At 41.1% G+C, this 23,767-nt stretch overlaps 2 protein-coding genes across 2 annotated transcripts in view; both read left to right on the top strand.

Annotated features, from left to right (window-relative positions):
• Positions 1–8,989: 8,989 nt before the first annotated feature.
• On the top strand, positions 8,990–13,232 carry LOC140356647 (phosducin-like). Its single transcript, XM_072441787.1, has 5 exons — positions 8,990–9,199; positions 10,093–10,223; positions 11,363–11,582; positions 11,904–12,016; positions 12,811–13,232. The coding sequence occupies exons 1-5, from the start codon at positions 9,061–9,063 to the stop codon at positions 12,997–12,999; spliced, it is 792 nt and encodes a 263-aa protein (XP_072297888.1). The 5' UTR covers positions 8,990–9,060; the 3' UTR covers positions 13,000–13,232.
• Positions 13,233–14,100: 868 nt separating this feature from the next.
• The window catches only part of LOC140356642 (kinesin-associated protein 3-like), a 21,840-nt gene continuing 12,173 nt past the window's right edge, over positions 14,101–23,767 (top strand). Inside the window, exons 1-16 of the mRNA XM_072441779.1 lie at positions 14,101–14,234; positions 15,096–15,227; positions 15,757–15,914; positions 16,068–16,129; positions 16,213–16,354; positions 16,439–16,538; positions 16,613–16,735; positions 17,235–17,335; positions 17,416–17,594; positions 18,297–18,459; positions 19,557–19,657; positions 19,740–19,848; positions 20,064–20,176; positions 20,633–20,798; positions 21,936–22,061; positions 22,140–22,238. Coding sequence (XP_072297880.1) covers positions 14,206–14,234; positions 15,096–15,227; positions 15,757–15,914; positions 16,068–16,129; positions 16,213–16,354; positions 16,439–16,538; positions 16,613–16,735; positions 17,235–17,335; positions 17,416–17,594; positions 18,297–18,459; positions 19,557–19,657; positions 19,740–19,848; positions 20,064–20,176; positions 20,633–20,798; positions 21,936–22,061; positions 22,140–22,238 — 1,903 coding nt within the window. The 5' untranslated portion in view covers positions 14,101–14,205. The remainder of the gene's footprint in view (positions 14,235–15,095; positions 15,228–15,756; positions 15,915–16,067; positions 16,130–16,212; positions 16,355–16,438; positions 16,539–16,612; positions 16,736–17,234; positions 17,336–17,415; positions 17,595–18,296; positions 18,460–19,556; positions 19,658–19,739; positions 19,849–20,063; positions 20,177–20,632; positions 20,799–21,935; positions 22,062–22,139; positions 22,239–23,767) is intronic.

Raw genomic sequence — 23,767 nt, 5'->3', positions numbered from 1 at the left:
TCTCCATATGAAAATAGTTTTTATTGATGAGCCACATAAAGATGACTCATACACCAAAGACCAGAGCTGCTTTACAGATACCGGTAGTTACACGCCATTAAATGCCCTGTGGTTCATGAATAATGGGCCCTAAAACTCCCTTTTTGAGATAAAGATTTTTACTTTCACTTCACTATATATGTGCGGTACTTTATACTGAAAAGTAAAAAGTGTTTCTTTTTTGACACTGCTGAAAAGTGTTTGTTCTGCATGAACATGTAGAATAATAATTTTGACTCTGAAAAACAAAAGAGTAAAATTAAAGAAAAATCTGTTCAAGTTGCTTCTATAGAACTGTAATCAATACAAAACATGTTACGCTTTAATAGTTCTCAACGTCTGTGTGAAATAATTTGACTTTGTTATTCTAAATAAAACACATATACTCAGCATTTCAATACTTTCTCTAATTAAAAGTATCACATGGACAAAATCGTAGGTATTTCTTTAAATGTTGTGACTAATGTAGGTTATGTCCTGTTCTTTAGTTATGTAAGAAAACTACGTAAACTACTACTAAATTTAAAAAAAAAATACTTCCCACACTGAAGACATCAAACCTGAAGAAGATTCTCTGATATTCCAAATTGTGGAGAAAATTTCAACCTGTTGCTGAGTTTTCACCACTACATGATGACGTATCCAGTTTTCAAACTCTTGGTGAGTTCCAAAGACAAAGATGAAGTCGCAAAAAGATTGAAATATGAAGTGACAAACTAATACAAGAATCATGTATTTGTGCAGACGTTTATACAGATCTAAACTACAGGTAATGCACACAAAAAGGCAGGATATTTAGTTAGACGTAATTAATTAAAATAATTATTGTACTTCAAAAATGGCTTTGAGATTTGTCCATTATAATTGTGATTTCTGGTTGTGAATAATGGGTGTAGTGAACATATTCTGAATATTCTGTCCATTATTACATAGGACCAATATTGTCATATTTAATCAGTACTTATAAAAAGTAATCAAGAAACATAATAAAATAAAGTCTAATTCATTAACAGCCAGCGTGTTTTCATATGTTTCAAAATGATCCATAGAGAGATATTTACTTGATCCTGTAATGGCAGAAAATGGGTCATGTCATGTCATTCTAATGTTGTTTTAGGCCATGACATGTCACGGAATTAATATCTTTGTTGTTCTCCTGTGTGCAGATGGGATAAGAATATGAGGTCCTGATTATACTGAATATCTACTGTCCGGCGTCTCTTAATCATCAATTAATGCGTCAGGACCGGATTCAGTGTGGAAATGGTCTTTGATTAAACCTCTGAAGAGAGAGCTGGAACCGTCACGGACGTGATAGTCTGGTCTATCTCTTTTTGAGCTGATTTGGGTTGTGATTATGTTATGTTTGTTACCACCTATAAAAGGTGTACTTTGTAACTTGTAAAGTTAGGTAGGGACAGAATGAACTTGTCTTAGGGAAAGTGAGGGTGTTTATCCACTGTGCACGTGAATAAACTTCCACCTTTTGAGAGAGACCGAGAGACTCTGTTTCTGCTTCAAGTTATTGCCTGGTTACTCTTTACTTGATCATTGTTTACAGGAAACTGCCGTAACAATTTTGGCGTCACGAACAGGATCCTTCGGCGGCGGTCCATCTTTTCGGGGTTCGTGTGAAGCAGGGCTGGCCACCTGGAACACCACATTCCAGCCTCCACTCTCTATGGTTTGAGACGGGAGGCCTGCGTCACCGGCCCGGAGGAGAGGAGCGCCGACGTTCGGATTCGAAAACAACCACCGCGGTGAGTCTTTTTTTGTCTCTCTCAACTAGGTCGAATCATAGGGTATTAATCTGTTTTTGTAATTTTTTTTGGTACTTTGTTTTACTCTCGGATCTGTTTTTGAATATTTCTTGTGATATTTTGCTAAAGTTACATTTACTGGTGTCTGTAGGAGGACATTGTTTGTTTTTTATAACACACTCGAGATAACCATAATCAGTCGGCAGAAGGCCACTGCAGAGAAGAGCCCACTTATTTCACTAGCTAAAGCAATTTAAACATTGTCTTGTAGTCTAGTTTTGCCTGGGGTAAAAATAGTCTTAGCGAGTGGTGGACCCTAGACTAAAGAAGAGTGGAAGGTACGATTTAGCATAACACAGACGTGTGATTTTGACTTAACGTACGGTTACAAAATGGGGAAAAATCAATCGAAGTGTGTAAAAATTCCTGAGACACCAGTAATGTTGATAATGTCAAACAAGTATGGGGCGGAGTGTTTAGAATGCTTGCCGATTTGGACTGAAAAATATGGGTTCCCAGTGGGAGGGTCTTTAAGCATGAGTCAAATTGCAAAACTTAAAACAAACTTAGAGGAAGCACAAGAGAAGCTGTTAAAATCTAAAAAAGTATCAAGTGAATCGGTTAAGTGGGTGCGGAAACACGAGAAGTGGGTAAAAGTGTGGGAGACGGAAGCTGAGTCACGTGAGCGAAAGAGACTATGTAAACAATTGACTGTGAAGGTTGAATGTGAGGAAGAAGGAGAGAGTCGAAAACCGCCGCAATATTCACATACTGCTGCCAACCCTTATCGCATAGCAGACACCAGCACACACACGGCTGGTGCGCGCCCACGCACACACGCACTCACACTCACACCGCCACAACTGGGAGAACGGATCACTTCGTCTATGCCTTCTCTTTATCCAGATTTGACCGGTCTTTCTGCGGCGCTGCTCGACACCGACCTGGACGCCTACCCCAGCGGTCGACCCCACCCAAACCCACCACCAGAACTCGAGGAGGACGGAGCCACAGGGGGCATCGAGCCAACGCAACTCTTCCAGCTCCTGGACATTATGGGGGGTCGGATTGACTGGCGGGGGCGGAAGGGGGCAGGTCCGAGCACGCAGCAGAGACGACTGGCTCAACGACACACGCACCGGAACAACACCCACAACAACACCTGCAAGAGGGTAACATGCACCTGGCACAACTCACACACGCAATCACCTATCTTGAGGCATGTGCAGTGGTACCGGAGGGTACCTATTCTAAAATTAGTCAAGCTAAAGCTAAATTTCCAGAGTACCAATTGAACGTTAACGGGGAAAAAAATGATTTTTTGGTGGATTCAGGGGCTACAAATTCAGTGATTAAATGTTCTGCACTAACGAAAAAACCTCGGCTGGGGGGTCGTTACACATTTTCATTATCAGCTTCTGGGGAGACAACGAAGGAGCATTTCACATCTCCTTTAAAATGTTTTGATGTCGGTGGTCACTCGTTCAAACATTCATTTCTCTATTCCCCTTTGTGTCCAGTGAACTTGATAGGACGGGATCTGATGTGTCGATTAGGAATTTGCCTTATCTCCACATCAGACGGCCTGCAGGTCACAAATAACAGAGAATTGGCACATGGTTTAAATTTTCTGGCAGAGCGTACAGAGGCTCCTGAATATGACTATTTTTGGAAATTGTCCCCAAATTCCTCAATTCAGTTAATTTCATTAGCCTATGAGAAAGTGACACACAATGAGAATGTTGACTTCAAGGATGTAAGAGAATTGCAGTGCTCGTTTTGTTTGCCCACAGATGCAACAGAAATAGAATGTGATTTTGATGCTTGTTGGAATGAATGCTGTGAGGACTTTTTAAAGACGGAACATTTATTCTGGGGTAGAGACTTTTCTGTTGTCTCCGTGTCACTCCCCGATTCACTTAAAAACTTTAGCCTGTCAAAGTCGAATCTGTACGTAGATTTATCAAAACCAAAGAATGCTAATTGGGGGGAGGTACAGGATTTTGTCCATCAATGTTTTATAGCGGCGGACTGGGATAGTGTTCCAAACTCTAATGTGACATTTTCACGGTCTTCGGACGCATGGCGGGTGTGTTTACAGTCGTCTCTGCATTCCTTTCGCTGTGTTTCCACTGATAAGAGATACGCTGCTCCGGGAGCGGATTGTTTTTTATCTCAGGCGGGGGCAGAGGCGATACCGGAACTAAGAGAGGTGGGGGTTGACCTGTGGGCTAAGAGTCCAACTGATGTCGGCCTGATTCGAGGTTGTCAGCCCGTGGTGATCACCCCGAAATCTGACGCTCGCCCCTGTAGACCACAATATCCTCTGCGCCCAGAGGTGGTTGAAGGTATTACTCCGGTGTTTGAAGCCCTGAGGGAGGCGGGAGTAATAGTTCCTTGTAAATCTGGGGGGATACGGAGCCCCATATTTCCGGTTAAAAAACAAAGCGAATCTGGGGTACCAGAGAAATGGAGGTTTACAAACGATTTGAAAGCAGTGAACGAAGCTGTTCAACCTGTCGTTGCTGTGGTGCCAAACCCATACACTATCTTATCTCAGATTCCTCCAGAGGCAAAATATTTCACAGTTGTGGATCTAGCTAATGCTTTTTTCTCTGTCCCCGTTCACCAGGATTCGCAGTTTTGGTTTGCTTTTGAGTTTCAGAATCGACTCTGGACTCTCACAAGGCTGTGTCAGGGGTTCGTGCATTCTCCAACATGGTACAATGCAGCGCTGCGAGATTCATTGGCTCCCTTGCGACTGGCACCAGGTAGCTGCCTGCTACAATATGTGGATGACATATTGTTGTGCTCGCAAACCGAGGACCAATGTAAACAAGATACGGTGACCTTACTCAAACATTTGCATGCAGAAGGCCACAAGGCCAGTCTCTCAAAATTGCAATATGTTAAAGAGGAAGTAATATTTCTGGGTCATGTGATATCTAAAAATGGCAAAAGCATTACGACGAAGCGCGTTTCAGCCATTCAGAATATTCCGAAACCAATAACTAAGAAACAATTGATGTCATTTCTAGGAATGTGTTCATATTGTCGACAGTTCATTCCAAATTATTCTGTAATGGAGTCTCCTTTAGGTGCACTAATCCATGGAAAAGGCCTTAGGACTAATGACAAACTGACATGGACAGAGGAAGCAGACAAAGCTTTCTGTGAGTTGAAAATGGCTTTACAGAAGCCTCCAACTCTGGGGTTACCTGACCCAACAAGACCTTTCACACAGACTGTTGACGAACGCAACGGCTGCATGACTTCTGTCCTCTTACAGGCGCACGGGGGCTCCCTGCGACCTGTGGCTTTTTTCTCTGCTAAGCTGGACCCCGTTGCAGCCGGCATGCCACGATGTCTACGCGCGGTGGCGGCTGCTGAAAAAGCAGTCTTGGCCTCGCGTGATCTGGTGGGCTATGCTGAGCTAACGCTGCTTGTGCCACATGCTGTCTCTCTGATCCTGCTGGAACAGAAAACTTCGCATCTTTCTGCTTCCCGATGGCTCAGGTACAACACAGTTTTGCTTGAATTACCTAACGTCACAGTAAAACGATGCACACAGCTTAACCCTGCCACCCTCTTGCCCACCCCTGAAGAGGGCGAAGCTCACTGTTGCATTTCTACAATCAAACAGGTGTGCACCCCGAGACCGGATCTGAAAGAGGAGCCACTTGTTAACTCTGACTTGGTTTTTTATGTAGATGGATCAGCATCTCGAGACACCAACACGGGACAGAACCGTGTTGGCTTTGCAGTATGCTCTGAGTGGGATGTGGCGGCCTCAGGCCCACTGCCCTCTCATTTCTCTGCACAGACTGCAGAATTGGTGGCTCTGACAGTCGCATGCACATTGGCGAAGGGTCAGTCCGTCACAATTTTCACAGACTCTCGCTATGCGTTTGGTGTATGCCACGACTGGGCGGGGTTGTGGCGACACAGGAACTTTTTGAAATCGGATGGTAAGCCTATTCTGAACTGCACGCAAGTTGGGGAACTCCTGATGGCGATCTTGCTCCCATCTGATATTGCTATATGCAAATGTCAAGCTCATACTAACAGAACTGACCCAATTTCACAGGGAAACAGCAGAGCGGACAAGGCAGCCAAGGCCGCATCTTATCTCTGCAGACAAGAGCAAAATTAATGTTTTGTGTCTAATAACACTTCTCTTCCAGAGTCCTTATCAACCATGCAGGAATTCTCCACGTCAGAGGAAATCTCTGTGTGGAAGAAGGCGGGGGCTGAGAAGTGTGATGGCATTTGGGTTGGGCCTAACAAAAAATCCGTTTACCTAAACATTTTTTCAGGCAGATGGCGCTGATCTCACATGGACGCGACGACTCAATGCTAGCTTACTGTATAGAATTGGAAGACCGGTTGTCCTCAATTTCTGCACAGGTGAAAGCCGCTCTCCCAAAGGCAGCAGAAGCTGTCCTCCACAACTTCAAACCAGGTGACTGGATCTTGATCCGAGAGCCGAGGAGGAAAAGGTGGTGTTCCAAAAGGTGGATTGGCCCGGTCCAGGTCCTCCTCATCACTCACACCGCAGTGAAAGTCGCAGAACGGGGCACCTGGGTTCACGCATCTCACTGCCGAGCCATCTTCAGCACACCTGCGGAGATCAACGACAACGCGGGTGTCGGTCCACTCGTGGGTCGGACACAAGGGGCAACCACTGAGGACGTCGTGGGAGCTTTTTGCAACGATCTCAAGTTCGAGAAAGTCGGGGTCCGAGCAGGTCGTAAACCTCGAAAGGCACCAGAGCCCACTGATCGAGTGCTCCGAGCACGGGGCAAGTTGCCAAAACCCGGCGCGGTTTAAAGCTCCACGTTCTTCTGCATCGTCTGGTAATATCTACACAAATACTGTCCTCATCGTCTTCATGATTCCTGAGGCTCACCCGGCTCCTCCTGGGGGGGGGAGTCCCTCGGAGCGTCAGAGCTCTAAATGGTATCTGACCGACAGAAAGGTCGAGCTCAACATCAGGTTGCTGAACTATAGAATAATGATTTATGCACTGGGTCTGTCAATAGTTCTGGCGTTGGGAATAATATGGTTTATCACTCTGCCTAGCTGGATGTGGCCCCACAGAGAAAACAGGGTAGACCGTAACACTTGTACACTGCACTATGACGACACATCCAAGATCGAGTCTCTCACAGACACTTATAACCATTCCACCGTCTATACACTAAACTATTGGTATCGATATGCTAAATATGTAGCCGACAGTCACAAGCGGAGAGATTGTTATGTATGTACACACATGCCCATGGCAACCAACTCTCCACACGTGCTCCCTCTCCCTGTGCCTAATTTATCCAACATGTTACCTGGCACTCTAATTTCTAGAGATAATGTTAAACTTCTGAGTAGGATAGTTTGGTCTGCGTGGAGAGCGGTGATTCCTCTTCTCCCACGCAAGATTAAGTTCCGACCTCAGATTCACATCAGACCTCCTAAAAATGTAAAACTAGACGCGGGTGCACTTTACTAAAAGGGAGCTGCTGTACCTACATTCCTGCTAATGATGAGGATGGGGGTGCGATCCAACAGGGACTCGCAAATTTGACCAAACTCCGTAATCTCATGGAATCTGAAACCGTCACTGCCACTCACCCTTTTTCTGTGTTAGGATGGGCTCTTACTTCCTGGCGTGACGTACTCATAAATTTTGGGATTATTGTAGGGGTAATCTTGATTCTGTTTTCTTGTGTTCTCCCATGTTTGTTCAAAGCGATTGGTAAAATGGTTTCTGCTCAATATGTGTCTGTTCAGGTTCCAGGGCCAGATAGAGACGCGTCTAAGCAAGACACAGGCTACATTAGTGATTCAGATGATGATTCAATCATCAAGGGAATGAGACCTTAAGCCAGTAACGGCATACACAAGAGCAGAGGCAAATAAAACTTTAACAGTTTTATTAATTTCTTTTAAACTGTTTTTAAAATCACTGATTCAAAGGGAAATTGTAATGACTTAAATTAAGACAAGAGATAGACTGAAATCTTTATTTTGATGAAATTAATCGAGCATTTTTTTTTCCTTCCAGAAGTCAGCATCAGCCTGTCCGTCCTGAGCCCCATTCACAGGGGAATTCCTCCAGGTTTCTACTTTTATCCCAAAGTGGTTTTGTAGTTTTCTCCTACTCAGGTTTTCTACTTTTATCCCAAAGAGGTTTGGTAGTTTTTTCCTGGCCGGTGGAGGGGGTCTCGGGACGGGGGAGCTGGGGTTAACTTTATTAATATTTTTTATTAATTATTTTATCTATTTTTTATTATTATTATTATTATTATTATTATTTTATTTCTAATTTCAAGGGTTCAATTTTATTAATATATATATATATTTTTGATAATTTATCTAATTATTGTTATTATTCATTTTTTTTTTGTGTTATTAATTATTAATTAATATTTTCTCTGATTGGTAATTGATTGATGATATGATATTAAACAGGGGTTTAAGATAATCAAAAGAGTGGTATTGTAATGGCAGAAAATGGGTCATGTCATGTCATTCTAATGTTGTTTTAGGCCATGACATGTCACGGAATTAATATCTTTGTTGTTCTCCTGTGTGCAGATGGGATAAGAATATGAGGTCCTGATTATACTGAATATCTACTGTCCGGCGTCTCTTAATCATCAATTAATGCGTCAGGACCGGATTCAGTGTGGAAATGGTCTTTGATTAAACCTCTGAAGAGAGAGCTGGAACCGTCACGGACGTGATAGTCTGGTCTATCTCTTTTTGAGCTGATTTGGGTTGTGATTATGTTATGTTTGTTACCACCTATAAAAGGTGTACTTTGTAACTTGTAAAGTTAGGTAGGGACAGAATGAACTTGTCTTAGGGAAAGTGAGGGTGTTTATCCACTGTGCACGTGAATAAACTTCCACCTTTTGAGAGAGACCGAGAGACTCTGTTTCTGCTTCAAGTTATTGCCTGGTTACTCTTTACTTGATCATTGTTTACAGGAAACTGCCGTAACAATCCATAACTTGGTAAATTGTCAGAAATAATGAAAGATCTTGTCCCTCTCAGCACCAGCGTTTAGCACAGTGAGAGAACAAAGGAACACTTTCAGTCAAAATCATTTCAATAAGACAAACGAAGAGTAACGGATGCATTGGATGTTCAATCATAATAATCAGTTGTTCATTTCATCTTGTTCCAGGCTGTGTGCGTCAGGCCACAGAGCAGTAATCTGGACATAATCTGATCATTATCATGAAGTGGTTTATACTAAATGGTCGTGACAGCAACAGTGTGGGTCACTTCAGCCGGAGCAGTACCAGACAACGCTCTTTGTTTTGTACATTTGAACGTAAATTGCAGGATGTCTGACCCAGCCCAGGAAGAGCAGGAGATACCTTCTAACTGCACAGGTGAGTAGATCTTTTACAAACATGGTGGTTAACAGTTATAATGGTATAAGTTACTCATATCAACTGTGTATTTTGTATTTGTTTCCCCTGTTCTATAAGACTACTGTATACTGTAGTGCATTTTTGGACTAAATATCAAAACTGCATATTTCTTAGTGCCAAAAGTAAATCTAGGTATAATCATGTCAGGATGAATACATATACTGATGGTCCCTAGTTAAAACCTGTTTAATATAAGATTGTTTAACAGAAATATCCCGTTATTCATCTATAACAAGTGAGATAATAAAACCGTTTAAATGTTACAGCCGTGCAGGAGTATGTGTTCACTCTGCAGATGATGTGATTAAACTGTGGGAAATAATCCAACTTGGCTTTAACACAGGCTGCTTAAGACTCTATTTGCAGTGTATGGTGCAAATTACTATTAACCTTATTTACCCTTATTCAGGAAGTTGTCGGGCAGCACATAATACACACTATAAAGCCATTTTCAAGCCAACTAGAGAAAGAGTGCACTTAAACATTGAATATTTATACAAATCAGTCTGCCAGACATTTCTCTTGTTCTCTTTTGAAATTAATGAATGTCTCCTTAAGTGGAATTGCGGGTCAGTAATAAAAGTGGGTGGGGTAGAATAAGGTGAGTACTTGGAAGAACACATACAAGGGCCATCACAGAGGAATACACAGGTCTTTAGGAATGCAAAGTGTCACATTGAGCACGGAGTGGCCACTGCATTCTCACAGGAAGTAATGTAAATGCACTTTTTCTATTAAAAACAGCAGGTGGAGAAAGACTTGGGTGCACGCACATTTATATATGATTAAATGTTTCAAACAATAAACTGTGAAGATCTGATTAATGATAATGATATGATTTGCGCACCCAGGTCCAAAAGGAGTCATTACAGACTGGCGAAGGTTTAAGCTGGACAGTGTGGACCAAACTGTCCCTCAGAAGAAGAGAGAGCTGCTGCGACAGATGTCCACACCTCGAGAAGACGACAAAGCCAACAGAAAGGTCACGCAACCATAGCTCAGAGAACCCATATTCAGATTTAACAAAAACAGTTTGTAAACTTGTGAAAGTTAGCTTATGCATTAGGGCTGTGTTAGGTCAGGTCAACAACAAAACTATACAAACACAACAAAAGATATCCTGCAGGAGAAGGTGAAAAATATGAATATGAAATACATTCTTCTGATTGCAATTGTTGAATCAAACTCTTGAGAAAAATAACCAATCTCCAGATGAGAAAGTCTTTAATGATGCGCCACAAAAAGATGACAATACACCGGCAGAAAAAGCAGCTTTACAGATAGTAATATGCCATTAAATCCCCCTTTTTTCATGAATAATGGGCCGTGACACTCCCTTTTCGAGATAATGTATCAGCGTCATCATTATTCTGGTTTTCCCCACACTTAAGACCCTAAACCCCCAGGTGACATCTTACTTGAGCTTTCAGATTTGGATTGAACTTTTTTAATTTATGAATTAAGTTTTTTTCTTTCGTCTCCTAACTACTACAAAAACATAGAGTTAGGGTTATTTATTTTATGGTCAAACACAACAGACTATACTATGTGTGAAGTGGAACAAACTGTAGTTCAGCTTTGCTTCTCGTGGTGTTATGGAGTACCAGATTGAGACAGCGGTGTATTTGGTTTTGAAAGTCCTTAAACGGAGGCGCGCGGCTCGGCGGCGGCAGCATGACAGGAACCTCCAGATACGTCAGAGGAGATCCGAGTTTGGTGAATATTGTCTTTTCAGCAGTACTTCCGTCTGTCCCGGGGCCAGTTTGATGACTCTGGACGGTTTTACATCAATAGTACTGAAAAAAATATATTTAAATTGAATAACAAATGACCCTACTGCTGACTTCATCCATATTGACTATTATTTTTCTTTGCCACATCACAATATAATATTTGCCGCAATATAGTGTGACAACTTAAAGTAACACTGTGTCACTTTCTGGAGGTGGCACATCGCATGCAGGATTCAGGCAAGTTTATTTGTAGAGCACAATTCGTACACAAGGCAATTCAAAGTGCTTCAAACACAACAGGGAAATGTGCATTGAAGAGATGAAAGAGTTAAGTTCTTCACATATAAACAGATGCAACCAGAAGCACTCTGAACATCCTAATTTGCAGATGAGCGTGCAGGAGTACGAGATGCTACAGGAGGAGGACGAGCACGGCCTGAAGCGCTACAGGATGCAGTGCATGCAGGAGATGCACGAGCGCCTGAGCTTCGGCCCCAAGTTTGAGATGGTGCAGGAGCTGGAGAGCGGGGAGGCCTTCCTGGAGGTCATCGAGAAGGAGCACCGGCTCACTCTGGTGGTGGTGCACATCTACCAGCACGGAATCAAAGGTCGGTGTTTTAGGCCTTTTACAGCATACAAACGATATAACTAATCCTAAAAATGAATAATGTCAGTCCAGTTCTTCATTGTTGGTTGGGTTTGTGACATCCATATCTTCCCCCACTGCAGCCAGAAATATGTTCCAGAGGTATCCATTTATTGTATCGAATGTTGAAGTTTTGAGGCCCAAAACTATAGATCTGAAATTGAGTGGAATGGCGACGTCAAAGACCAATATTTCAGAGCCAAACGTCTGTGTTTTCAAAGACCATTTGGTTGAATAAGATGCATTTATTTGGAGAGCGTGACGTTTGCTGTTCTTCTTTCAGAGTGCGAGCAGATGAACTCGTGTCTGGACTGTCTGGCTGTGGACTATCCCACTGTGAAGTTCTGTCGCATCGATGCCGTGGCCACAGGAGCAGCCGAGCGCTTCACCTCAGATGTCAGTGAACCACGTGCTGCTTTTAGAGACACTGCAATACAAACTGCCCTCCGCAATATATGATCAAATGTGGAGCTGCTCCTTTGTGATAACTGTAACATGCACAGTGGGCTAATCCTGTAGAGGCAGAATCAGAAACTGTTTTATTGCCATTGTCAGTGAGCAAAATACACAGACTAGGAACTTGCTCTGATGGTGAGGTGCAACGTAAAACAATGAATAATAATAATAGTCAAAAATGTTATAGACTGTGCTAAAATAAGGGCATGCAAAATAAAGCATGTATACGAATAAAATAGGTTTAAACACAAAATATACAGAGTCAAATCAGAATATCAGTGCAAACTTGTACAACAGTCTGATTATTATCTGATTTTTTTACCTTTTTAAGAGTATTAAATGACATAGAAAACATAAAATATGATGGCAGTTATTAGGGAAAAAGAAATCAGATGATTTTGCTGAACATTTAAGTCCAAAAATCTGTTAATAACCAGATTTGTTATACGTAACCAATGCCACAAGGGTCAGATATGCAGAATAGAAGAGTCTACTGTTACTGCATTTTTTAATTTATTTTTTCTAAACAAGGCATGACCCATAGTATTTACCAAGTATTTATAACTTCAGTTGCCAGAAAGATGTTTGTAAGTTACACTACAGGACATAAGGTGTATTGCCAAACTATTTTCTCACTGATGTATATTGTAAAAGCAGAACTTTTCATGACAAAAAACACAATTGCTCATATTTCAAGTTCATTTCTGATCATAATTCAGGTTTGACTGTCTCAGGTTCTTCCGGCTCTGTTGGTGTACAAGGCCGGGGAGCTGCTGGGGAACTTTGTGGCGGTCACTAAACACTTGACTGAGGAGTTCTTTGCTACAGACGTGGAAGGTTTTCTCAATGAGTACGGCCTGCTGCCAGAGAAGGAGTTCACGGCCTGCACGGAGGACCACGACGAGGCTGGGCAGGTGGAATAACAGCCTTAAGTGTCGTCTAGACCTACTCATTTTAGTTATCTGTTATAACCACAATAATGGGCTTACATCTTATTCAAAGGTGTGATTGTTTTGAATGTCTAAGCAACAAATGCATGAAGATTTGTTATAAAAGAAAACTAGACCCGTGAACAATTGTGTTAGCCAATATTTGTGATAATTGTGTGTATAATTGATAAGCTATAGCATACGTAGCCTGCAGCTGCTCATATCATTCTAATATGTATTCATGTTGTGGAATATAATAAACCTTTGCAAAATGAACACGTTTGTCGTTTGTGAGCTGACATAAATTGTTTATAGGAGATTATTTATAGACACTTAGGCAACATCCAGATTTTGTACAATCGTTTTTTCCCCCTTTATTTTTACAAAGGCTTTATCCAACAGGACATAATTGCAGTGTGAAATGGGGAGAAAGAGGGGGTATAGTCATTCAGCAAATGGTCAAGGGCAGGGCAATTTTATCTTTGTACTTTATGTGAAGCTAAAATGTAATTTAAAGTGAGAAAATAGTAGCCTATTTGTTCCATCCTCCATCTTAGCTAATTGGCATTTCTACCCTGGGAATTCAAAATTGTTGCTTGTTTTTGGTTATTTCTTCAAAACCTAATTCTCACAACTAACACACAATTTATTAAAACAAACAAATAATTTTAATTTGAGTTTACTTTTAAGTTGTTGCTTTTTAATGGCCGTTGGCAGCCAACTGTAAAGATGCATTTACTGCAATCTTCTTTATTATTTGGACTTTCTTCTTCGTCTTCTTCTTTGATGGCTTTAATAGATCCATGGACTTTCCCCGCAGACCTTCACCAGGAGGTCTTCTGTGTGCGCAGTGTGTTCTTTCTTTGTCTTTTGAAGTGTGTTCACATTAAAGTGCTCTGGGACCTCTATTCAAGAACGTAAGTGTCAGTAACTGGTCTGACCTGTGGGCGGCAGCAGTGCGCTTTCCGGCGGAAATCATTCAAAGAAAGAAAGTGTGCGGGGGCGGGGCGTAGCGGGGCGCAGGCGCATTGGGGGCGATAATGGGCCTTTAGTTGCTTGCCAACCGCCAATAAACACTTAGAAGGAGAAGCGGGGTGGGGGACTCTGGATTCAGTCTGCAGCCAGATACTCTTGGCATTTGTGGGATATTGTGTATGTTTGCGGATCAAATCGCCTGAAATTCTTTTAATAGACGGAAAAATGCAAGACGACGCACGCTACCTCAAACGGTAATGTTACATTATATTAAATGTGTGTTTTAACGATTTAACGACTTTTCCTGTTGTTAGCTTGTCATCTCTACATGTCAGGCTGCACCGTTATATCATAATAATAACAACTCATTGTAAATATTCGACATGATTAAGCTTACATATGATGTCTTGCAGTCTTTAGTTTAATACTTTGCCACACAGCTTACCCAAAACAAAGCTAAATCAAAATGCTACGTGGTCTATATTTCTGTTGCATTTTTGTGATGCATTAGGCCAGGTAACGTTACCGTGTTTGCAGTTCTTGTCTCTGGTCTCTTTGAATGTTATTAAACTCGTTTTGTGTACAATTTGTTGTTTTACCACGATCAATGCTAACTCCTGCACTTAGCAGGAGTTAGCAGCTAGCAGAGCGGACCTTTAAAAACACAAGTCAGCTAGCTGTCTGGGCCTGGGCGTGTCACTGTTGTGTTGTATGGCAATGCCCTACTTTGTCAACCTGTGTTTTTAAGTTTTTAAATCAAGGGAAGTTTTACATTCAGATGTAAACATAACACTTAAATAAATAATATAAAATAGTCCTTTCCTTTTGGCCCTGCATGATATCACACAGGAGCGTAGATCATATTGATCATTATAACTCTGTATATTTATATGGAATATCCAAAAGAATAAAAACAATTCCCGTAAGATGTTATCTGTCAACTCCAAAAGCTTTAACAACATAAACCTATCCAGCCATTGTACGTTCATGTTTATCAGAATCAGACAGGGCCATTTTCAGTGAACAGAATTCAAGTATGAACTTGCTTTGGCACATATTTGTATTTAGCTGCCTTACTTTCTTGACTTGCTGTGTTGTGCCCTGTTCCCTCACAGTAAAGTGACTGCTGGCAGTCTGGATGTCCACCCCACAGAGAACGCGCTGGTGGTGCACTATGAGGTGGAGGCGTCCATCCTGGGAGAGGGCGGCGGGCCTATGCTGGGAGAACGGAAGGAAGGCCAGAAAATGTGAGCATTTCTACAGTGCTAATGCATTCTTGGAATACTATTAGATTTTATTATACATTACAATTGATATGAAAACATTGACTCACAAGCAAATTATTATTCATATTTAATTTGTGTGTTACTAACCATTTGTACCTAGCCCATAGACTAAGGACACAACACCACACACAATTAACTGTGTAATACATACTAAATTATTGAAGCTTACAGTATTTTAAAAACAGGTCAAAATAAAAGGCCTATTTACTTTTTGATTCTTCCACCTCTAGTTTGTAGACCAGCAAATTTGATTATTCACAACATAGATGAAAATAATAGATTCCTGTTGCAGTCAAATTTGTCCCCGGCAAGGTCCACTGCGGCTGCAATACACGTGTCCTCCAATTAAAGATCCAGAAATATTTGTTTCACAAATGTGTTGACATATCTTTTTTAATGTAGATATAATGTAGGAACAGATTATAACACATGAACAAAATGGCTCCAACAATTCCCTTCTATTTCATGATCTAACCCTGTCTTTCTGTAGCATCCGTGTGAAGAGCCTGTGCCCGAGCACTGATGTGGGAGCGCTGGCCAAGAAGGTGGTGGAGGAGTGCAAACTGATCCCAGCCTCTCGACTGCCGCAGGTGGAGCAGCTGCTGTACTACCTGCAAAACCGCAAGACGTCCCCAGTGGAAGGACAAGGTCTGCTGCTCTTGTCCATTTACACACTTTTACAAACTGCCTTTTATTCTTTATTTTATTTGATTTCCATTTACAATAAAGTTTGAGTGTAGCAGCAGCAGAAGAAGCTGCATTGTAGTTCTTAATGTGATACTTATATATTTGTGTCTACAGGGGAAAAGAAGGAAAAAAGGCTAGCAAAGCCCAGAGAGCTGGCACCATTTGAAGGAATGGAGGTAATACTTTATTAACTTGAATGTGAGCCTACATTTTTATGTGATTTATGTAAATAAATACAAAATCTCTCTTTTTTTTGTAGTTGAATGAAGAAGCCAGTATAACTAAAGTTGAGGAGTATGTTGAACTACTGTATGAAGGCATCCCAGAGAAAATCCGAGGCGCCGCCCTCATCCTGCAGCTGGCGCGTAACCCTGACAACCTGGAAGAGCTGCTACACAATGGTGCGAGTTCACATGTTTTCTATACAGTGTGAGTTTTTGTTCCAGATATTAATAATTTGTTCATATTTTGTTTTATTGTCACAGAGGCTGCACTTGGGGCTCTGGCCAGGGTGTTGAGAGAAGACTGGAAACAAAGTGTGGAACTGGCAACAATCATCATCTACATCTTTTTCTGCTTTTCCAGGTTTGCTCCTTTCGTATTTTCAAATCACCATCTTTATTCTTTTCTTACCCTATCTGCTTTTATCGTTCGCTCAGTTTTTCCCAGTTCCATGGAGTGGTGAGCCATTACAAAGTGGGTGCTTTGTGCATGAACGTCATCGAACACGAGCTGAAGAGACATGATGTGTGGAAAGAGGAGCTGCGCAAGAAGAACAAAGCCTATATCCTTTAAAACCTTTTCGTTTTATGGCTAATTTAGAATCACTGGCAATGATATGGAGCCATTTGCTCTAATGCAGGGTTATAGTAAGTAGTGTGTAAAAAAAAAAAAAAGAAATTCTGATTCGTTTAACCCATTGTGGTATTTTCAATTTATACATTTTTGAATATAAGATTTATTGTCCACACATGGGGAAATTTCATTGTTGCAACGCAGGTAGATACAGAGGAAAAGAACAGATAACTTATAATATAATTATTTCTTCAAAAACTGACATTATTATCTGGACTATACAGACTCTAATATACAATAATACCTTTTTTATAGCAAAGATGGCGGCAATATAAAAAATAATCAACAATTTGATTTGCCAACATCTAAAATAACCGTTATTGACTGCCCTGGTGGATAAAATAAGAGAACCTTCTAAACCTTACAGAAAAATAATGTTAAATCTTCATTTGTATGTTCCAAACTACACCTTAACTGAATTGGTACACGCGAGTCAGCCCCAGAAAATGGTTCCCTTCGAAGAGATCAAGACAAAGCCACGAGGAAATACCAGAGTCTATTGTCCAAACAGGAGCAGCTGCTGAGAGGTCGGCGCTTACTGTGAAAAACATGGATTTTATATTTAAGAGAAATAAATGGCACTTATCCATGTTCATTATTTCGTTAGTTTCTCTGTACCTGCTGCTGAACCTGGCCGAGGACACGAGGACGGAGCTGAAGATGAGGAATAAGAACATCGTGGGTCTTCTGGTCAAAGTGCTGGAGCGGGATGACGAGGAGCTGCTGGTGCTCGTGGTATCTTTCCTCAAAAAGCTCTCCATCTTCCTGGAGAACAAGAACGATATGGTGAGACCGGGGACAACAGATGATGAACAGTACCTGAAGTTTGGGTTTTTCTGTCGCTAATGTTAGAATAAAAAAGGACCAGGCAGAGGCATCAAATACAATGAAGTGAGAAAAGTTCTTAAAGGGGCTGTATCTAATTTTAAAACCGTGTAAAAAAAAAAAAAAGAACTAGTTTGAGGAGAGAGACGGTAAGGCTAGCAAACATTAGCATGCTAACAGAGCTGCTTTTACAACACATCTGTGCTAAAGAAAAACAGATTTGACTTTAGTCCATAAAAAAAAATTGCGTACCGCCCCTTTAAGAATAGTATATGAGTGCAACAACAATTATTAAGCTCTGCACTTTTGACAGATGATAAATGAGTTTCTTAAAAGTCCCTTAAAACTGCAACTTAACTTTATTATTTTAGTAGTCGACTGTACTCAGAATATCCATATATGATAGACCGACCCGATACAAATAAATTATCAACCAAATAAAGGTTAAAAAATGGTGACTGAAAGCTTCTAGATCTGAAATTGTTTATTCTTTTTTGACATTCTGATCTAATACGCCACTGAATATCTTATAAAAAATGTATGTTCTGGCGTCTGTATAGTACACATAGTGATTACCATTATTTTTTTTAGTCATGATTACAGGATTCATCGCCTCAGCCCGACATTGAATGCATATTTCCACATGAATGTTGTGTTTTGCAGGCCGAGCTGGACACGGTGGAGCGGCTGTCTCGGCACGTCCCGTCTGAACACGAGGACCTGCTGAACCTCACGCTCAGACTGCTGCTCAACCTGTCCTTTGACGCCGGGCTCAGAGGAAAGATGGTTTTGGTGGGACTGCTGCCCAAACTCACCGCGCTCCTGGGTAAAGACAGAATAACTTTAGACACTTGTTATATACTGAAACTTGCTCATTCCTGACAACAATGAGAATGAATCATTATGGGGATAAAAGTAAAAAGTTTCCATTTTTAGAGTACATATGACTGCTCAGACTAGTCCTTTCACTGAAACATAATCGACTTAATGTGTGTGAATGATGTTACAGAACTTTAATGATGATCTGGGAAAGGGATAATTGATTTTATGAACTTCAGCTGCCCAGGTCCTGCAGGTAGAAACTGAACACATGGACAACAGACTTACTGTAAGAATAATCAAGGGCCAAAATTGAAATCACAATTTTATCTTGGAAATAAAACGTATTGTTAAATAGATTTTTAAAAAGGCATGGTGTTCTTTGTGCTTGAATTGTTTTTGCATTTTGTCTGTCCTGTTGTGCATTGATTACATCCTATTTAGAACTCAGAGCTAGTTCATCTCATTTTCAACTTTTTAACAATCTACTCTTTACTCATAAACTCCAACTTGAATGATGTTAACTGTGACACATATTTACCACAGGGACCAGTCCTCCAAGACCAGTAATAATTATAAAACAGTGAAGAGGGATTTAGTGCTACAAGAATGTTTTTCAGAAACTGGACTTAGGAAGACTGACCTCTTTTGTAATACTGCCACCTTGTGGTTGTACATTAACCTTGCACCAAAGACTGTATAACCGCTTGGAAAATATCACTTTATTTATTACTCATGATTAGTGAATGTGAATATGATTATACTAAATTCAAAGAGAATATTAATAAGAATTCATATTCTCTTACTGCGACGAGTTGGCCACTGTCCAGGATGTACCCCGCCTAAGGCCCGAAGTCACTGGGATGGGCTCCAGTCACCCGCGACCCCGAAAGGGAACAAGCGGTAAAAAATGGATGGATGGAATATTCTCTTAATTCTTATTGCTTTATTTAGTTAGATATTCAATTAAAATAAATAATATTTAACTAGTTCCCGTAGCAAGGCTTTTTAAAACCACTTTTCTTTACTCCTTGTTCATGAACATGGAATGATTTCTATTGTTAATAATGCTTCTTCTTCATGGTATTATGCTGTGTTTTCCAGGAGATGAGAACAACAAACAGGTGGTCATGCGTATCCTGTACCACATCAGCATGGACGACCGCTTCAAAGGGATGTTTGTCTACACTGACTGCATTCCTCAGGTACACGGTCACATGACATGACACTGTAGTATTTCACATTGTAGGGTCAGTTATTAAAGCCATCTTTGTGTGACGTCTGCAGCTAATGCAGATGCTGAACGAACACGGCGAGGAGGAGATTGAGATGGAACTCATCTCCATCTGTGTCAACCTGGCGGGCAACAAGAGTAACGCACAGCTCATATGTGAAGGTAAACTGACTATTTACTATATCAATGTTCAGATACTACCTCAGACTAAAACTAGTACTGAGACTGTATGAGCAGGTGTCCATGCTATGGACGGTCTGAAGTGTTAATGAAGTAATCCTATTGTATACACTTTGATTATCACATGGATAAAGAAGCCCGGAGTTGTTTTGCACAGCGATCTTTCTTCTGATTATTAAAAATGGTTGTTTTTTTAGGCAACGGTCTGAAGATGTTGATGAAGAGAGCTCTGAAAATGAAAGACTGTTTGATGATGAAGATGATCAGAAACATCTCTCAGCACGACGGCCCCACCAAAGCATTATTTCTTGTAAGTTTGAGTTACTTATTCTTATTTTCATTTGAATGAAGTCATAGATGAGTTCGAATGACAAAGTTAATTGTTGTTGTTCAAGCTTCTAATTTATGACCAAATAAGTGCAATACTGAAGAACGGATAGTGTTTTTGTTTTTAAAGGTATGCATTAAATATTTCTTACCTTTCACATTATTTAAAAAAAAAGACAACAAACAAACAAAATGGGCAGAACCAGAGAGAATCAAAATAAGTAAAATGTAAAACATTTAATTAAATTCCCTTCCACTGCACTTAAAACGTAATGACAGGTATCATTGAGAGTTTCATGAATCATACAACACACTTTTTTATAAGATTTGACCTCGCAATAATCGTAACTCTGAAACAAGATTACTCTACAGTTCTTCTTTCAGCTACAGCTCTGTGAAATATCAAAATGTAACGCTGCCGTGTCTTGTCTCGTGGCAGAACTACATAGGAGACTTGGCGGCAGAGATCCGGGCGGAGGTGGACGAGGACTGGGTGGTGGAGTGTCTGGGGACTCTGGCCAACCTCACCATCCCAGAACTGGACTGGGAACTGGTGCTCAAAGAGTACAACCTGGTGCCCTACCTCAAGGACCGACTCAAGCCAGGTAACTGAGCGTAACTGAGCGTAACTGAGCGTAACTGAGCGTAACTGAGCGTAACTGAGCGTAACTGAGCGTAACTGAGCGTAACAAAGCCTAAGGGAGCTTAAGGGAGCCTAAGGGAGCATAAAGTTTAAAGCTTGTGTCCTCCCCGGGGACTTTCTGACTCATAAAGAGTCTGTGTAATCCCCTCCAAGAGTGATGGGGACAACAGGAAAGACAATTACAAATCGGGCGGGTTCTGTTTAAAAATACCAGCTCAGTACTTTTCTTTTTTATGAACTGATTCAAAAAAATCTTTCATTTTTGGGCTGGGAGAGCACTATAGAACGTTACCAAGCAGTGTCAACACAAATGAATAATGAATAGTACAGTTTTTTCTCTATGAATGAAATTGAATGGAATTTATCACAATATAATAATTATATTCATATTTTTATAACTCTTATTATTCATAATAATGATCGAAAATCACTTTCACTTTCACTGATCCTTTATTTGGAATAAGCAATAGCTCAGTCATCATCATAAAACATTAGCCTATTCTCCTGAGTGTCCTTTACATCTGGTTGAATTTTCTATGTACATTCAATATTTTAAAAGAATACCCCTGACACAGACAAAAACACAACATGACCAAAGAGCGACAATACAAATAAAAAAACGCTAAACATCTAAAGAAAAAACCCATTGTTTATTAAAGGTGGAATGGACGATTTTTTTCAGCAAATTTTTTATCATATTTCCTCGTGGCGTGGATAAATCATTTGTCCTGCCACGTATCAATCATAAAACGCACCTATCGCTCACCTGCAGCCGCGTCAGGCTCGTCCCCACGTTTCCGCGTGCCTAAGCGCATGGATCTATCATAATATAGTTCCCTCAGTGTACGGAGCAAAATGAAGATGGAGAAAGACAGTTCGAGCTGACACAGAAGTGGACAGAAATCTACGGGAGACGCTCCGTTGCGCTAATAAACAAACGCACGTGTGTGTTGTATCAGTCCACACGGGGGAGTGCGCATGCGCACTTCCGCCTGAGTTCTCAAATCGCCGAAAAATCGTCCATTGCGACTTTAAGATTCAAATTGAGTTTCCCATTTGGTGGTTGTAAAACTCTCGTTTTCTTTCTTGTGCTTTTCAGGCTCAGCAGAAGATGATCTCATCCTGGAGGTGGTGATTATGATTGGGACGGTTTCTATGGACGACGCCTGTGCCGCCATGTTGGCCAAGTCCGGCATCATCCCGGCGCTAATCGAGTTACTGACAGGTAAAGAGGCCCGTTTCCTGGTTTCACTCTTAACGAATGCAAACAGAGGAAATTAAATGATTCTTATCGTTTGTGCAGCTCAACAAGAAGACGACGAGTTTGTCTGTCAGATCGTGTACGTCTTCTATCAGATGGTCTTTCACCAGGCCACACGAGACGTCATCATCAAAGACACACGTATCCTTGACGACCGTACTCAAGTGGCTGTTTAGTTTAGTTTTTATTTAATTGTAATCAAGTCAAATTTAATTTTATATATATTTTTTAAATAATTGATTGGTACATTAACAGGTCAAAAATTAAACTTGAGGGCTGATTTTAAGTCAATCAGTGAAACTATTATTCTACCGTGCATTGACACATTGAGTCTGATCGACGGCTTCAAAATAGAAAGTGTAGAAATTGTTTATGAATTTTTTTTTATAGTAAGAGTCTGCTTAGTCTTAATTATCAACCTTAAAAAATAACTAGACATATGTTGATCAGTCACGAACTTTATGAGTGAGTTTCTGAAATGTCTGTTTAGTTTTCAGAAAATAATGTTAAAAATATTTTTAGGCCCGAGCCCCAGCAGGGCGGAGGGCCTATTGCTCCCGCAACGCTGCCGAAGGCAGCGTTGCAACTGTCTGACCAAACATGCGGGCGCAGCCCGCATGTTTGGTACCCCGTCGCCCCTGGCAAGTACAGTGAACTAGCCCATGCCGAAGGATGGATCATGCATACTTACTCCTGCTATGACAGAAATAGTCAACAATGAGTGAATGGGCGTAGCCCATTCACTCATTGTTGACAACAGCAGCGCGAAGCGCTGCATTCCTCCAAAAACCCTCTTGGCATCGTCCCGTACGCGAAAATCCATGCCGCAGGCATGGGTCACTGCTTGTATCTGCTCAAATCAATGGAAGTCTATGGGGAGTGGGCGGGGCATCCCGACGGAATAGGGAGTGACGAGCGCGTAGCGCTCGTAATGATGATTCCACCCCATGACGGCATCGGGAAGGCTTAGAGCTTTCAAAACGATGTATAATTTGTTGTTATAGTGGAAACGGCTATATTGTTTTTGCTAAAAATATATTAGGCCCGAGCGCCACAAGCTGGCGAGAGGCCTATTAATCTCGTAAGGCCAGTGCGAAGCACGGCTGCGAAAGTGCGCACGTAGTGCGCACGAAATCGAGCGCGAAGCGCTCGCCCACTTCCAAACACTCACTAACGCACTCCGTCACTCATGCACGCCCCGTGCATACTAATTAGTAGTAGGAAAATGGAACATTACCGTTGTAAACGGGCGAAGCCCGTGCAAAAGTGCGCACTAAACGAGCACTTTACATTGAGATGACGACGCGAATATTCTTGGCTTCTTCTTCTTCTTCTTCTTCTTCTTCTTCTTCTTCTTCTTCTTCTTCTTCTTTCTTTCTTCTTCTTCTTCTTCTTCTTCTTCTTCTTCTTTCTTCTTCTTCTTCTTCTTCTTCTTCTTCTTCTTCTTCTTCTTCTTCTTCTTCTTCTTCTTCTTCTTCTTCTTCTCTTCTTCTTCTTCTTCTTCTTCTTCTTCTTCTTCTTCTTCTTCTTCTTCTTCTTCTTCTTCTTCTTCTTCTTCTTCTTCTTCTTCTTCTTCTTCTTCTTCTTCTTCTTCTTCTTCTTCTTCTTCTTCTTCTTCTTCTTCTTCTTCTTCTTCTTCTTGCTTCTTCTTCTTCTTCTTCTTCTTCTTC

This window comes from Eucyclogobius newberryi, unplaced genomic scaffold, assembly GCF_026437365.1.
Source record: "Eucyclogobius newberryi isolate DKJ021-1_F unplaced genomic scaffold, fEucNew1.0.hap1 SCAF_12, whole genome shotgun sequence".
NCBI lineage: Eukaryota > Metazoa > Chordata > Actinopteri > Gobiiformes > Gobiidae > Eucyclogobius > Eucyclogobius newberryi.
The sequence above is the reverse complement of the archived record's forward strand: the minus strand, read 5'-3'. Positions and strand labels throughout refer to the sequence as shown.

What these genes read in the sequence shown, in the direction of transcription:
- LOC140356647 (XM_072441787.1), top strand. Translation starts at nt 9,061, where the DNA reads ATGGTCGTGACAGCAACAGTGTGGGTCACTTCAGCCGGAGCAGTACCA. An exon ending in GATACCTTCTAACTGCACAG is followed by an intron (nt 9,200 to 10,092) that starts GTGAGTAGATCT and finishes TTGCGCACCCAG; the next exon opens with GTCCAAAAGGAGTCATTACA. An exon ending in ACGACAAAGCCAACAGAAAG is followed by an intron (nt 10,224 to 11,362) that starts GTCACGCAACCA and finishes CCTAATTTGCAG; the next exon opens with ATGAGCGTGCAGGAGTACGA.